At 41.9% G+C, this 17,174-nt stretch overlaps 1 protein-coding gene across 2 annotated transcripts; it reads left to right on the forward strand.

Annotated features, from left to right (window-relative positions):
* The first annotated feature begins 11,910 nt into the window (after nucleotides 1–11,910).
* LOC147879521 (uncharacterized) lies at nucleotides 11,911–15,177 on the forward strand. 2 transcript variants are annotated; one of them, XR_015540678.1, is made up of 3 exons: nucleotides 11,911–14,083; nucleotides 14,329–14,469; nucleotides 14,923–15,177. XR_015540678.1 is itself a non-coding variant. In XM_087372077.1 (2 exons), the coding sequence occupies exon 1, from the start codon at nucleotides 12,607–12,609 to the stop codon at nucleotides 14,047–14,049; it is 1,443 nt and encodes a 480-aa protein (XP_087228203.1). In that variant the 5' UTR covers nucleotides 11,911–12,606; the 3' UTR covers nucleotides 14,050–14,083; nucleotides 14,329–14,896. The 2 variants fall into 2 exon arrangements, 1 of the variants encoding a protein (XP_087228203.1); XM_087372077.1 differs by lacking the exon at nucleotides 14,923–15,177 and having other exon boundaries at nucleotides 14,329–14,896.
* Nucleotides 15,178–17,174: the final 1,997 nt, after the last annotated feature.

Genomic DNA, 17,174 nt, shown 5'->3' on the forward strand with positions numbered 1-17,174 from the left:
CCGAGTGAATTGCCTCGTGGTTTACCTCTCGAGCGAGATGTAGATCATAAAATAGACATAATTCTTGGATCTACCCCTATTTATAAATCACCTTATAGACTTAGTCAAATGAAAGAATGTGAGGTTGAAAGACAATTAGTTGAATACCTTAGGAAGGGCCAAATTCAACCTAGTAATTCACCATGGTCATCACTAGTTTTACTAGTAAAGAAAAAAGATGGCACATCCTTAGCTAGAGGGCCTAGTTTAAGTGGGGGTGTTAGAGCTATATATAGCTTGCCCTAACTCAGCCTAGTCTTCAACTATATACATGCCTATGATCTATGAAGAGAATCACTTTCTTGGGTGCAATGTTTGTGTTCGTCTCTCTCCTCTTTCTCTTCCTCTCAACAAGACAAAAAAATTATCAAATAAGGATATGGAATGAGACCATTAAAGCATTACAAGTGCTATGTTGCATGTGAAGCATGCATTCTGAACACTATAGGATATAACAATTTATTCAAAAACATTAAAATTTTGTTCTATACATATGTGAAATAGGCTTTCTCTCTCTATTTCTAAATGCAATCATTTATTCTAACACCATCAGCTTACCCCACAAAAGAGCTTGCAAAGTGTTCCTCTACAAATCTAGCCACCATCCAAACATTGTGCAAATGTAAAAAGAAATCTTCCTTCTTTGTAATCTCAATTCTAATGTTACCTTGATCCTACATGGATTGATACAATACATGCTAACACTCAATTGACTATATCTTGGATGGATATTTTGTTTAGAACTTTAATGAAATAGGATGGGAAAATTTTGTACGCACCAAAAACTAGAGCTCCCTACCAAGAAAAATTATTTATACTCATAACACAAAAAAGGAAAAGTTTTGTTTGAAAATTTATTCCATTTTTCCTTATACTCTCTCTCTATCTCTCCCTCCCTCCCCCCTCCCCCTCTCTCTCTCTCTCTCTCTCTCTCTCTATCTATCTATCTATTTGTCCATGCCACATGTTTTTATTGTCCACGTGGTATGCTTCTTGGCTGCTTTCTATTGTTTCTTCCCATGCCATGGGTCATTCATCTATGATAACTCTTGTCGCACTTTTTGGATAGTTTTTATTGCACCATTTGTTTGGACTAGCTACTCATTGGCTACTAAGTAGCCACTCAGTAGAAATTTGTCAGGATAGTTTTAATTGCACCATTTGTATACACTATCTACTCACTGGCTACTGTGGAGTGCATCTATCTTGGCCTACTCACATGCCACCCCTATGTCATGTGTGACCTCTACAACATCAATCTCTATTGGCTAGCTCATCATAGCCACTCTGCTACACAAGTCTTGCTCAATGTAGATTGGTAGCTCAATCCACAATCCAAGTAGGTTCTTCAAGTAGTAGCCACGTTAGTTGATTCATGTCACACTTTGTAAGTTGCACTTGCAGGATCATTGCAAGAAATAGGTCTTTTGTAATAAAATTGTGGCTTCCCACCTATCATGGAAGTAGGTACAGCATCATGGGCATTGCAGGTAATTCCATTTAGAAGCCATTTGGAGAGAAATGAACCAAGGGAGTCTTTGCAGGGACGTTGATCCCCTGGGGGTAAGTGTGTACATCCTGAGGTTTGTCTATTGAACATTATCCTTCTATGCTAGGCTCTGAAGACCTGTCTTCATAGGTGCTTCCTCATTCTTAGTTTGCAAATTTCCTTCTTCTAATGTTTCCAACCTAGGGAAAAGCAACAAGTGGTATATTTGGCCAATAAGAGATGGAAGCAAATGCACACTCTTTTGCATGGAGCTACGTTTTCAATACATCCACAATATCAAATCCATGCTCAATCATAGAATCCAGAAGTCATAAGTAACTTTCAAGAGGTTTGTAAAAACTTGCTTTTGGGAGATCAAGGCAAATTGGCCTACCAACAACGAGTGAGGTATATGAATTGCGAAGGCTCTTTTGGAGATCCCTAGAATCTTGATGCTATTAAGATGATGATTGCACCTACTTAGTGGAAGGAATATGGTGGGGAGAGACATTGGAGTTGCAACTTGTGTGCTCTCTGTTGTTGCATCATCGGGTGCATGTGAGCGAAATTGAAGTGCATACGATTTTATTCATTCAAAGAGACGCAATTGTTTAAAGCCATCAAGAGCTACAGATTTAGTATTTTGCTTTGGGAATATATGATTGTTGAAAGGGTTTAATGTTGTGAATAGGGCAACAAGCAAAGTTGTTGTATAATGAGAATTGCTGGGCAACGATTGAGTACAAAATTAGTTGCCAAGGCTGCATTTAGTGAAGAAGAAGACGAGCTTGAGCTACTCAGTGACAACAGTGAAGTCGAAGAGACAAACGATATTGTACCCATGTTAAATGCAATATAGAGTGTTGTATGTTACACGAGGGGATGGATAGGAGAATCTGATAGGTGATGGAAGATTCATATGCCTATATCCATCTCATCTCATTTTGTACTTGAAAGCGATGGATGAAGCTCTAAATATGTAGGATGGTATGTTGTATGTGAGCGGATGGATGGGAGCATATGTCAAGCGATTGAAGAGTGCATATGCTCATATCCATCTCGTCTGATTTTGTACTTGAAATCTAGAACCTTATGGGCTATAAGTTATGTTGTTGTGTTGTACATGGAAGCGATGGATGAAGCTCTAAATATGTAGGATGGTATGTTGTATGTGAGGGGATGGATCGGAGAATATGTCAAGTGATGGAAGAGCACATATGCTTGCATCCATCTTGTCTCATTTTATACTTGAAAGCTAGAACCTTGTGGGTTACAAGTATGTTGTTGTGTTGTAATCTTTCAGATTGTGAATGATTTGGTATACATAATAGCTAGAGCCAACCTTGTGACTTGCAAATACTTTCAAGGTAACATCGAAGGTAACATCAAGAAAAAGGGGAGAACAATCAAATATGTGCAATCAAAGTTTATATTTTCAACTCGCAAGGGTTGATCTAGCTATCATGTTCATTAATTCACGTTAATATATTTCAACATTTTTGCATTAACTTTACAAGTCCACCTAATTCACTGAAACCACTTAGATCACTTATACCACTTAGTCCGCTTAAACCACTGAAACCACGTAGTCCACTTGAACCACCTAAACCACATAGCTCACTTAAACCACCCTTTCCACCTAATCCACTTATGCCACTTAAACCACTTCCTTCACTTATATCACTTAAACCACGTCATTTACTTATACCAGTTAAACCACTTCATTCACTATAGTAATCCATATTATGCACTTAATCCACATTATGCTACATGAATCCAAATTATACACTTAAACCACGTAGCTTCACTTAGTCCACTTAATTCACATTAACTCACTTAACATTACATTAGCTCCACTTAGTCCACTCAATTCAGATTAACTCACTTAATATTACATTAGCTCCACTTAGTCCACTCAATTTGCATTAGCACACTTAACATTACATTAGCTCCACTTAATCCACTCAATTCGCATTAACTCACTTAACATTACATTAGCTCCACTTAGTCCACTCAATTCACATTAACTCACTTAAAATTACATTAGCTCCACTTAGTTAGTCCACGTAACTCACATTAAATCACTTAACCCACTTAAACCACTTGATCAATTTGTACCACTTAATCCACATCAATCCACATTATGCACTTAATCCAGATCATTCTATTCGAAGAAGAGCATTATAAAGTTATGTATGAAGTTTACATAATTATGCACTAGGTCCCACATATATCGTTCCCTAAGTGCTTGGTCCTGCACCCTGCAAATCTATGTTAGTGAGGTCCTTAAGATCAAATGTGTCAATATCCTCAGCTGGATCCAAGTCTCCAAAAGTATGTTTGTAGCATGCAAGATCAACCTCCAATGTGTGTACGCATGCTTGCAAGTCATCAATCTCTTTGGCTTGAGATGCAAGATTAGCTTGTAACTCCTCAGTAGCAGTAATACCATGTTGAGGAGAGGTATGGTAGATGTTGTGAAGTCAACAAGATCACTATGTGCCTGGGGAGTTAGCACACGAGGCCTCAGAGACAGGGGCTCTTTGTTCTCTATTCTTGCTCGCTTGTGCTCTGTAGGATGTCCCTTTCCTATTCCTAACAAGTGGTGCTTGTCATTCCAATCCACATGTTGATGCAAGATGTCACGGACATACACTTGTTCAATGAAAAACATGGTTATCTATTGGTTGTTGGGATGCTCCCTTTCACCTCTATGAATCGCTGGAGAAGGATATGGGTAAGGGTTTTGTGCCGCAAGACTGACAACTTAGGCTGTGCATTTTTATTTCTAGCATTTCCAGATCAAAGAAACAAGGTGTTTCTTAGGAACTCCGATGGACATAGCCTTTTTACGTGCCGAAGAGAGAGCGGGTCGACTTGCATGGTGTCATCATCCACTAGACTAGTGGCAAAAATACATAGCCCCTCTCTTCCCAGTATCTCTCTTTGCACCTACAAGATAGCTTGAGCACCTCGGTGTGACTTAGCTTTAGTATCGCATAATTTATCATATCAAGAAATTGTACCATCATTTATTATCGCATCATTCACTTATGCAAATAATATTTAAACATTAATTATCGCATCATTTATCATCTCATTTTAAATATACAAACTTGAATGATGGAGTGGAGACTTGGATGATATACAAAAATATCAATGTTACAAATATTCATGTTCTGTCACTCATATTACAAATTGTCCAAGGAAGACTCAATCATTTGCTAGTCTAAGTCCTTGGTTTGGATTGAGTTGTATGCCACATCTAGGAGAAATATAAAAAACTCTATAAAAATTAGCAATACTTGGACGTCTATTCGGTTGTGCTAACTTTTCCTGAACTGCAAATCATCATAGACACCGAATTAGAGCTGCTATGGATCTAGTACTGGTCGATGGTGCACAAATGTCTATGATCTTCAAGATGTGATGAGACATAGCGTACACACCTTATGCAACATCAAAAGGTGGGGGATTGGTGCACAGGCATTCTCGAGCAATGTAGCGAAATCATGCAATGGAACTCCGCACAGTATTGGGGCTATCACTGGGTAATGCTGGATAGTGCTTGCTAGTGCTTGTTAGAGTCATCATTCCCCAATCAGAAATGCCCAGATACACTTTCTCGGATAACTCCGAGAAGTGTAGCATAATGTTTTGTGCATGCAAATCATTATGCACGACATTGTGTTGGTAAATGTAATGAATAGTGCAAACAAGTGCACCTAAAATATCAAATACATGCTGACAGACCTGTGGAGCTCTAACATGCATTTCTGCACCATCTCTATGAAACACTAGAGATGGTCGCTTTTCAAAATGTCTGAGGTAGGTTAGCCATCTTTCCAAATGATTTCCATTCCTGAATAGAAATAGTATCATTGGATTATCATCATGGACTAGACCTATAGCTCGGATGATGCCTGGATGTACGACATCGCCCAAGCACATGGCTTCTTCCAAGGCTCTGGCCTTCAATGCATCAGTGGGCAAAGAAAGCTTCAGCACCTTACATGCATAAATCTTTTGCGGATCAAATGGAGCAACAAGATGATTGCACATGTTGACTGTTCCACGTATGCATGTGCCCCTAGCCACACTAGGTGTGAATCATATGTCTCGTCGTTGAAGCAGTATGGGCCGCATGGGTCTTGCCACTGCTACACGATCATGCAAGCCATGTGATGCAGGTGGTGCTTGTGCAAGCAAGAATGAAGGAGATGGAAATCTATCTGCTTGTGCAGATAGATTGTGCATTCTTGGTGCAGGCGAGTATGAAGGAGATGGAAATTGGTCTATGTGTGCAGGAGAAGACACAAACGGAGAAGCAAAAGAAGTGGTGTAATGTGGGCGTGCATGTGGTGGGAGACGTGGGATGGGTGGAGGAGCTACTTGTGGGTATGGAAGAACTTGAGGAAAAGGGATTCGGGGAAGATAGCGTAGGTTGTGGTCGATGCATTGGTGCATATGCGTGGCATGGCTACAGTGGTTCTTGACACTTGTGGCTATGGTGGGTGCAATGCAGCTTGTGACTGGGGGTGTGGGTGCATTGGTGCTTGTGGCTGCGGTTGTGCTTGGGGGCATGGGTGCATTGATGGGAGGGAGGATGAGGCAGCTCCTTTGCCTTTGAAATCTCACCACACATTCTTGATGTACGTGACCCTAGCTTCTACAGTAGGACCCTCCCACTTCGTGTCACAAGAGTTGATGTCTCAATCTATTTGACCAAGGCATCGTCGACTCTCCAACGTGAAATGGTGCATGAACTCGTCTATAAACTCTATTGTAAATACATCTGGAAATCGATCATGCAAGGTCCTCCCTCCATGCTCTGCCATTGTCCTCACCAAATTCTATACACCGCTTTTACCATTGTTGAAAGCTATCCCAATGATGTCTTGATCAACATTCATTAAGAAGTGTACATTCTCGTTTTTCAGCACCTTTCTTTGAGTCTTACTAAGATCAAGTTGCTAAAACTTCCTCTTCTCACCGCGTGAGCCATCTAATATGCAATAAGCTGCAACACAGAATTCAAAAAAGAATTCAGTGCCAGGTGCGATAAGGAACTCATTAAGCCATAGCAATTAACAATCCAAGTAGTCTAAAAAGTGACCTAGGTATAACCTCTCAACTCAAGCTCACATCATGTAATAGACTATAGAAAATCAAAACACAAAAAATAAGCATGTAACCTGCACAAAAACTAGGTTTAACCCTAACCGTGGACTTCACCATTCAACACTAGGCTTCAACTCCAACACACAACTACCAAGGGATAGTTGAGTGCTAGACTAAGTGTCTAAGAGTGCATCGCATGATATCTAACTTAGACTACAACACACAACTATCAAGGGACAGTTGAGTGCCAGACTAAGTGTCTAAGAGCACATCACATGATATCTAACTTAGACTGCAACACACAACTATCAAAGGATAGTTGAGTGCCAGACTAAGTGTCTAAGAGCACATCACATGATATCTAACTTAGATTGCAACACACAACTATCAAGGGACAGTTGAGTGCTAGACTGAGTGTGCTTGAAAACATCTCTAAACTTAGACTGCAACACACAACTCTCAAGGGAGAGATGAGTGCCAGAATAAGCATCTATGAAAACATCACTAAGCTTGGATTGTAACACACAACTCTCTTAAGAGAGATGAGTGCCAACCCAAGAGTTCCTATAAACAAACATTTCTATTCAAACTGAGACTGCAACACATAATTCTCTTAAGAGAGATGAGTGCCAGCCTCAGGTAAAAAATAATTATTTATATTAAAATTGAAACTGCAACACGCAACTCTCGTACAAGAGATGAGTGCCAGTCTCAAACATAAATGAAAACAAACATTAAAAAGGCTACATTACAAACAAAACATTAATTAGCAAAAATAGAAGTCATGTAGTACAAAACTCTCGCAAGAGAGATGAGTGCCAATCTGTCCACACACTAAAATACAATACAAATCAAATATTAAATAATTTAAAAAGACTGCAGCACACAACTCTCCTAAGAGAGATGAGTGCTAGTCCTAAACACAACAAAATAAAATAAACATTAATTAATAACGAAAGACTGCAACACACATGTCTCGCAAGAGAGATGAGTGTCAGACTGAGTCACAAACAAGGGTTTCGAAGGTACATATTAAGAGAGTTGGTAGGTACCATAAGCAAGCAAGAGGTAACAGGTAAGCAAGAAGGAGGTAGTAGGGCTGGCAAGTAAGTGGCTGAGGTGGCAAGGAAGATAGGTGGTTGTATTCGTACGAATACCAAAAATGGCAGTGGCTATATGTTTATACTAGGTTTATTCGTACGAATAAATTGTGTTATTCGTATGAATAGCCGGTTATTTGTATGAATAAAATAGCAAAACATGTTTGAAATGTTTTAAATTGTAAAAACACGTATTCGAGTGTTTTTTCTAATTTAAAAAAATACGCGTAAAGTAATCCAACTTAGTTGTGGAGAGTGCTGGTCAAATTGAAAGCCTCAATCATGTCATTGAGGATATGCTTCAGGCATATGTAAGTAAATGGCAAACTAATTAGAAACAATATTAATTTTGCCCATATTAGAATTTGCATATAATAGTGCCAAACATTCAACTACATATTTTAGTCCATTCATGGAAAAACATCGGTGGCCTCATTTCACTAGAGGGAAGATCAATGGGTCCTGGGAAAGAACCGCCTTAGGAAATGTTAGCACAGGTTGCATATTACCATCTTTTACAGGGCATGTCCTTGATCCCTAAACTCAATCGAAAATGGATTTTGAGGAGAGGACATGCATGGTGGCGGCAAAGAATCCACTCCATCTGGAAGAATTGTGCCACAGGTAAAGCCGATTTCCTTCTCTAGAAGGAGATGCATTAGTGGATACCCATGAGGGGGAAGCTCTCTAAACACGTTATTGTCTCCCAAGTTTGCCTAATCTACAACAGAGCTGTGGACACGACAAGCCACCTTCTCTGGCACTGCATGGTAACCAGAGAACTATGGAGGAAGGTCGAAAATGCTATTCATGCATCGAGAATCATGTTTAAGTTTTACATTGGGTCGAGGTGACGATTATTTTCTATTGGGAGAAGATGCATATCTCCCCTCATGCCTTACAACTTGCTAGTCATATATCCAAGCCTCGGTGCTGGCTGCAATGTGGGAGTCTAGGAATAACCTTATGTTCCATATGACAGATGAATCTAGCTACCCAGAATGGTCTTAAAGGGACCCTTAGGGATCTGGGCTACGTTTTGACTCATAAAGATCATGTCGTAAACAAGAATCTCATCTTGTTACATTCTTGTGTGCACACCTAGGGTGCGCCCTCTTGCTGCATGCAGCATTGGTTGAGGACGTGTGGCCCGTTTTTGCATAGAAAAAAGTTGTATATTATTTACATAATCAATTCACATCCCATAATTAGTTTACATCTGTGGGGTAGAGGCCCAAGAAAGATTGCTTATGAAAATATGGGCTGAACAAAGGGCCACACATGGACCTTCTAGATTGGCATGTGCCCATTTTGTTTAGCCAATTTTCATAAGCAACCTTTTTGGGCTTGCCACGGAGAGATCACGGGCTAACACCTTGGCAACAAATTACTAGACACTACAATGCTAGGACACCATCGATTGGGACCCCTTAATATATCTGGCTTTTTACTTAAAAAAAGGGGGGGGGGGACAAGGGTAGCCATTACAACATATTACTAGAGTGGTACAAGAAAGACCTAGTACAACATATTACCAGAGTGGTACAAGAAAGACCAACCTATGCTAAAAACCATACCTTAATTGGCCCATGTTCATTAGAATGAAATTTTAATAATATAACCTCTTGCTTGAGGAAAGACTTAAAGCTACATTTGTATGATTTTTCAAGGTTTTGTTGTTTTTCACATTAGACAAATCTAACATCTATAATTAAAGCCTCTGTCTCTCTTTCTCTCTCTCTCTCTCTCTCTCTCTCTCTCTTTTCCTTATTGTGTCCCGTTTGTAACGCTCTGTTGACAAAGGAGAGCGCCTTGATTGCCAATACTATGCACCTCAAGGTCTAATGATAAAACATGAGGGCAAGGGATGAGAGGTGGGGCATGCAGGTTTTGGCATTCCTAGGATTCAAACTTTACATCTAATCCCTCGGCACTCTAATGCCCACACATATGCCACTGTGCTAACCCAAGTGCACCATTGATAGGCACCACCATCACGTACTTTTAGATACCTATGTCTCCTTTGAGACCTTTAGTTCATATGGCTAAATTGCATTATTGAGTATGTTAGTTGCTTTTGTAAGGAATTGGTCTTAAGACTCGCTAATTCTCCCATATGTATTCCTTTATATAAAAAAAGCACTAATCCTCGTTATGATTATTATTTTGGGATATGGGAATGGTGATCAAAATTTTGGGTAGAGTATCAAGAGTTTGGACTTAGGATAATTTCATGTTTAGTTCATAACCGAGTGTTTGAATATCAAGGCGGCTTTTATAGCTTTGGCAAGCCTTTACTAAATGAAGATATGGGGTACTTAAAATGCATGACTACCTCATTCCTATCCTCCTATAGATGCATTCACCTTCCTTTTCTTTCCTCTTTTCCCTCCGGCTTCACGTTCTCTTCTTTTAATTAATATAGGAATTTATCTTATCTTTTGTTTTAGCTACTTTTAGCACATTGCAATGGAAAACTTTTGGACCTTCCCTAAGATATAGTGCAAGTTCTACTCGTACATCATATTTTTTATTCATACCTTTTTGTGTTGCAATCCATGCCTTTACTTTTCTGAGCACACTTTATGCCCAACTTTTGAAAAATGGAAGTGCTCATCAAGGCACCTTGTCCCAGCTTGTTTCCTAATCGTGAATATATATTGTGGTGTGGCCAACTTCTTGGACTAGCAAGCCTTTAGTGATGGGTTTTCCCTAGCTTTTGGCCTCTATACTCAAGATGGCATCTTTTCGACATATACATGTTCCATCCTTTTGGAAAGGCCTATGGACTTGTTTTGAAGACTTAAGGTCTACATGGTGCTTTTTATCTTTGGAAGATCTCTCATTTCTTTATTAGTCAAGTTCAAACTGACTAGGATTTCTTTGAAGAGAGTGGGGCGGGCTTTTGTAAATAAAGGGGAAGAAATTAAAGGAAGGAACATCTAGAAACATCATAAAGTGATGATGTCATGGAAGCATTGAGAGGGAGCAAAGAGGGGATAAGAGGCAACTAAAAGGAAGCTATAAACTTTGAAGTAGATAAGAAAACTTGAGCGAGAGTAACGAGGCATGCTAGGCTAACAATAAGGATAAAAGGCACTAGGCCAACCAAATGATATCTAAGAAATGATTAAAGGAGGCCCTACCTTGACTTGGAAGCATAATGATATGATGCTATGAAATGCAAACCACAAACTCTAGATTGTTTCTCTCTTTTCCACATTTCAACGTGTTTTGAATCTAAGCAATACCCTGCCACTCAATGGAAGTGCATAGCTAGAGTGTCTACTACCAATGGTACCCACTCAACCGAAGTGCATAGCTAGAGTGTCCACTAACAATGATACTTGTCTAGTTGGTTGGGCTCGTTGTTGCTGTCTAAGTCTCCAAACTGGTAGAGTTGTAAAATATCAATATCAACCTCTCTTTGTCGCATGTTGTGCGTGTTAGCTTTGTGCTACAAAGTAAAATTCCTCTCTCTCTCTCTCTCTCTCTCTCTCTCACTCTCTCTCTCACACACACACACACTCTTCCAACTCCAGAGTTGTGAGTTCTCAAGCTGCGCTTTGTCTCTCCAACACTATTCAAGTTGTAGGGTTGTGAATTCTCAAGGTGGGCTCTCTCTCCACTTCCCCTAGGTTCCTTGTGTAGCCTCTCTCTCCTCTCTCTCTCTCTCTCACACACACACACACACACACACTTCAAGTTGCAAAGTTGTGAATTCTCAAGCTCTGGCCTTTGTCTCCTTAACACTCTTCAAGTCGCAGGGTCGAGCTGGGCTCTATCTCTCCACTTAGCCTAAGCTACCTGTGCATGCTCTCTCTCATCTCTCTCTCTCTCCTTAACCGAAGCTACTTTTGCATGTTCTAACTCCTCTCTCTCTCTCTCTCTCTCTCTTGCTCTGCATGGTTGTAACGTTCTCCACGTGGCTTTCCTTCTCCCGCCATCACAAATGCTCCGGGGCCCTCAAAGTGAGTAGCTTACTAAACAGTCTTTTGGCTCAAGCAGTCCAGCTCATCGGACAATACGAGCCCATAAGCAAACAGCTAAGTACCGCTCGACCAAACGGCCAGCTCATTTTGTCATATCGCTCACAAGCCTTACAGTAATACCCATTGATGGGAACGTCGCTCTGTACAGCTCCCGAGCTCCTGAAAACAAGATGATATGGGTTGACACTCAATCTACCATTGGCCATTTCTCTTTGTGTCCTTTCTCCAAAATCAGGCTTTTGAGGGAGGCTCCAGCTCCTTCCAGTCACCGTTGAGACTCGTGAGAGTGTGGTCTTTGTTGAGAGAGTGTCTACAGTCTTTGCCTACCTCACAACGTAGAGCTTTGGCATGCGTTGCTTTGGAGCATAGCCTTTGCTGCCAGGCTCGTAATAGCAGCTGCAGTAGCGAAGTCTGTATAGTATTCCATCGTGCTTGGAAGAGCATTTGCAAGCTTAGACTGTGGAGAAAGTCAGAGAGTCTCTCGTCCCATAGCTCGAAGCAAGCTTTGCGCACTCTCATGAAGTAAGCGGATTCTGGAGAAAGTCAGAGAGAGTCTTTCGTCTTCGCCTATAGCTCGTGAAGCAGGCTTTGCGCACCCCCATGAAGCAAGCTTTGCGCACGCTTTGCCTCAGTTGCTCCTACCCTCTTGCTCCTTGCAAGTTACCACACTGCCGCTTCCTGTGATGCCCTGCAACGGCTCAGACCTCGACCTGCCCGCGTGCATGCGCATTTACGTTCTACCTTACCTTTGACAGCGTTGCCATTTACAGTCGCTACTACACGAGTGAACAGATCCTTGCCCTTCCTGGAGCAGGATCGGATTCGCTGCTGGATTGGGCTCTCATGTCAAAGAGCGTCAATACAGATGTCCGAGAACGCATCCATGGTTTCTCAGGGGACGGAAGACGGTGCACGTTCTTCCTGCGAAGACACTGGCCCATTGTTCACAGACTTTTCTGGTGGCCAGCAAGCCGGGTTGCCTTCCAAAGCAGACTTTGCGTCCAACCCCTCTGTCTCTACTAGGTCCTTTGGACGAAGGAAGGCAATCGTTCCCACAGGAAACGGACCTTCTCAGGTTGCATATGCGGATTATGCGTTTCAAGAGCGTTACCGGGAGAAGGAGAAGACCTGGCGCCCTCGCGGCCGCGTCGGACTCTTATCTGGGATGTTCAACTGTTTGTGTCGATCCAAAGAGACGGCTATGAGCGGCCCCCTCGAAGTCAGGTCGCGCTTGAACAGCGTAAGCGCTTCTGCGCTTTTGCAACAAAGTCGATTACACCATGAGGCGTTGATCGAGACAGAGGACATGAAGGACATGTGGGAGTGGCAAATGGAGCAGCAGCAGGCCTTAACCTGTCAAGAGCATGACTTGCTGGAGAGGCGGAGTGTGGAGTATCCGCTGGGCCTTTCACCTTTCGACCTACCGAGGAACAGCAGCGCTCGTCGGAGTTCCAGTGTAAGTCTTCTTGGTGAACTTTCAAGAACCGCTAGTTCTCACTGTGATCAGGACGGCACTCACGACAGTCCAGCAAGAACGGAGTCACCACCGGTGGACCTTTGCCTGCAGCTGAACGACCCCGACCTCGTGTCTGCTACTTTATTGCTGTTCGAATCAGCTCTGCTTCGGTGTCGCCAAGAGATTAACATATTCTGCCGAGTGTACATGCAGCAAATGGTGCTGTCTGGCTACACTCTCGTGAAGACACTGATGGAAATGGAGCCCAACTCCGTGTTTATTCGGAAGGTGCACGCCAGTTATGCCTTAGAGTCTCGGATCTACAGCGTCATGTTTCGCTGTTTCGAGAACGACAGCTTCGATGATACAGGGTTGACACAGATTCTTGACCAGGATGCGCGTGCGTTGGCGAGGCTGCAGGATTACTTCAGGATGAAGTGTTTAGATCCGGAAGAAGCTCTGTCAATGCATAGTCCCTCCTACGACCCGGCCTTCCACCAGTTCTGTGCAAACAAGAGCGAGGAGATTGCGTCTATGTTCAGCTGGAGCATGGCGTACAGGAACGCTGCAGAGAGGGACAGGTTCATGGAGGCATTTCTCCGAGCAGCGAAGTGGGTTTGGCTTCTGCACAGGCTCGCAAACGCTACGAACCCACCTATGCAGATTATCCGAGTTGGAAGAGGGATGGAGTTCCATCCTCTGTACGTAGATGCTGTGGCCGTGCCACCGCCTAATAGCTGTGGAAGGTGCTCAGTTCCGAAAGTAGAGTTCATGATCATGCCTGGGTTCATAGCGCCCAAAACAGTTTTCAAGTCCAAGGTCTATCAACATTACATGTGTAGGAGTACATAATCGAGAAATCGTTGGAAATTTTTCACGCTCTCCGGTATGTGCGTCGAGAATCTCAACTATACCAAGTCGCTTATTGCTAACAATTTTGCGGTTCATGGTTGCTCTTTTTCTTGCACCATTTTCTCTGTTGTCACAAGTTGCAAAAATTCTGTTTGTGGAGCTTGAATGTGTTGAATGAAACCTTCGTTTTGGTTTGTTTCCTTGATTAGTGACCCTCTTTTTGTTCATTCTTTGTGACCCTATTTGCTCATTCTTTGTGACCCTATTTGTTCATCCCAGGTCACTGCGCCTGCCTTCATGTGCACAGTGCTCGGAGTATATATGCCAACGGAAATGCAATCAATTTGCACTCAATAGCTCCTCTGGGTAGGGATGCTGTTGAAGGCATCAGACCGCTATTCCGGTCCACAGAAGAGCAGGGTACGATTTCTATATGGGATTCTTAAGACCATAGCTCTTCTCACTTGCGAGTGGGGAAATTTCAATTGTGGGTGTTTTAAGCTTTTGTCAGATCGTACTCTTTGTCAAATCCTGTTGGGAACATCGTTCCGATCTGCTAAAGCCTCAGGTTCCCAGGCACCTTCCTTTCGATTTGCCCCAGCTTTATCACAAGAGATTCTCACTAACACGCAATGGTGACATTTATTATGAGCAGCTAATTATACGGAGTCTATTCATTTGATTTCTTTTCTGACCTTTGGACATAGATTGTTTAAACTTCTCAGCATCACTTAAGTAGGCAGTCGCATAGTTATCTGAAATTATAAATCGGCATTATTGGAAAAGCCAAAATAAATTCTCCCTTAAAGCAGCCATTTTACCTTGTCAATGCCCTTCTCTCAATTTTAATTTTGGTATATGTTTTTTTTGCAGCCGCCCTTGATCATGGCGCAAGTATGTACCCTCTACTCTTGGTGGTTTTGTGGATGGTTACCGCTAGTATAGATTATCATGTTTCTAATTTTGCTTAAAGGAAGAGATATTCTATGATTTTTTTTTCTCTATGTTCAATTCAGTAATTTCCTCACTAACAATGCAATTACCATTGCTATTCACTGTGTCAAAGTTGCTTAATGCGTGAGGTTTCTTAACTGAAATTTAACTGTAGAAAACTCGGCGAGTTTATGCAGGCGCACAGACTAACTAGTTGTTGGCATTCCCATTTTTTTTAAAAAAAGAGATCTGGAAGGGGTGCAGGCTTGGTAGTCCATCGAACACTTGTTTTTAAACTTACTCAGGCGCACAGACTAACTAGTTGTTGGCATTCCCACTTTTTTTTAAAAAAAGAGATCTGGAAGGGGTGCAGGCTTGGTAGTCCATCGAACACTTGTTTTTAAACTTACTCATCATTAATTGACAAGCATACTCATGAGAGGCCTTCATGTCTTCGTTCGGTCCCTGTAATAGATCTCAATATTAAATTATCGCCCTCCCCTCTCAATAAGTACATTTCTGCGCCGCTTTTGGCCTCTCCGTGTTCTGTTGTTGTAGGCATCTGTGTCGAGGTTCTCTCTGGTGAGCATTGTCGTAAATTGTATTCATTTGTTTCATGTTCATCGGCAACTTTATTATGTTCTACTCGTGTCTAGTTGGAGGTGCTTCTTCTAACAGACTGTAAGAGCATGGCCCAAAAATTCATTGTAGACGTGCGTCCATTCAGTTTGCATGACACTTCTGATATCGGCTTCTAATGTGTAGTCCGAATGTGTTCGAAAGATTAGGCAGTTCTGTTTCATACGTGCTTCTTGTTTGATCTTACTAGAAGTGACCTTTCCTTATTTGTTTATTGCTGATAGAGGAATCCTTTCGTCGTAGAGTTTAATTAAAGTCACGCAAGACGCACGAGTAGGACACGAGAAAGCACGTGAAGCCCCGGCTCGTTTCACTTCATTGCTGCTCCCTTCTAAGTACAATGGCTTTAAAAGGAACTAGATTGCTTGGCCAGCTGGGCTCTTGATGAATACTTCTCTCTTTTGCTATCTTGTTGAGGTTCACATGAGTCACGTTGTCAAAAATGATGCAGAAGATTGATGTTCAATTGCATGCAATTTCGTTATCATCCAGTGCTGCTTGCACTTGATGTTGTTCATGTCGACAGTAAAACGTAGTTTTTCTTTTTTTCGGAGGAAGACAAATTCCTATTCTTTGCACTGTAAGCAAATCTATTGTCATTCCACTTCGAGCGTATGACGGGGAGATGTATTTCAGAAATGTATAAATAATAAATCAAAACCAAATTGAGACTGAAGCATGCAACTGTGACAGGAATAATCCAAACCCAAAGTTGCATTGCATGTACGACAAAAGTTCCAGCACCATTTGTAACTTCATTGGATCCCTTTTTTCGAAGGCACAAATGTTTATTTTTTGGGTCAAATTATGTTCCTACGCTTTAGGAAATAGTACTTTCGCGCTCTAGCCGGATGGCCCTCGAGCGTGTTGTAACCTAATGGACCTACTGTGTTGTGGCTCCTTATGTAATTCTGCTCCAAAGTTCGTGCTTTGTCTATAGTGTCTGTTGTTTCCAAAACTTTGATTTCGAAATTTTCTTTGAAGGGCTTGTTACGTTGCAAGTCCTCTCATTTTCGCCGGTGGTTTTTTATTGTGCTGTTTAATCCTCCACGGCAGGTCCGTCGTGCTTCCTATGTATTTTCAGTTGTTGGGCTTGCACGTGATGCAGTAAACAACGAGGCTCGCACGATTCCCTTACGCGGGCGCTTCAGTGGAGGCTCCTCTTTCATCTCGAGGCTCGCGTCTTTCAATGTCGTACCTACCTAAACATTGACAATTACGTTAGTCATCGAGGTTTTCGGTCTTTTTTTTTTCGCTTGAGGTCTATAATAGAATGCATTTATTTACTTGCCCTGGTTTTTCTCTGTTGGTGTGAAAGGATCGTTTCCAATACCGAAGCGCTCCTCGTATAAGTCCCTGTCGAAAATATACGTAAGCTTCTCCATTGTCGTCATCGAGTGCGTCGCGTCGTGCGTCCCTCCAAATTGTTCCATGAATTGTTCGAGTATAGCCGTTCCTTGATCGCGCGTCATGTCCCTTAGCAACTCCAAGGATACGTTATACCCGTAATGCAGCAGCTCGCACGCATACGTTGTGATCCCTTTCGTCTTCGT

The sequence above is a fragment of the Dipteris shenzhenensis genome, chromosome 33, assembly GCF_047967505.1.
Source record: "Dipteris shenzhenensis isolate YYH24624 ecotype China chromosome 33, Dip_SZ_1.0, whole genome shotgun sequence".
In the NCBI taxonomy this organism is placed as follows: domain Eukaryota; kingdom Viridiplantae; phylum Streptophyta; class Polypodiopsida; order Gleicheniales; family Dipteridaceae; genus Dipteris; species Dipteris shenzhenensis.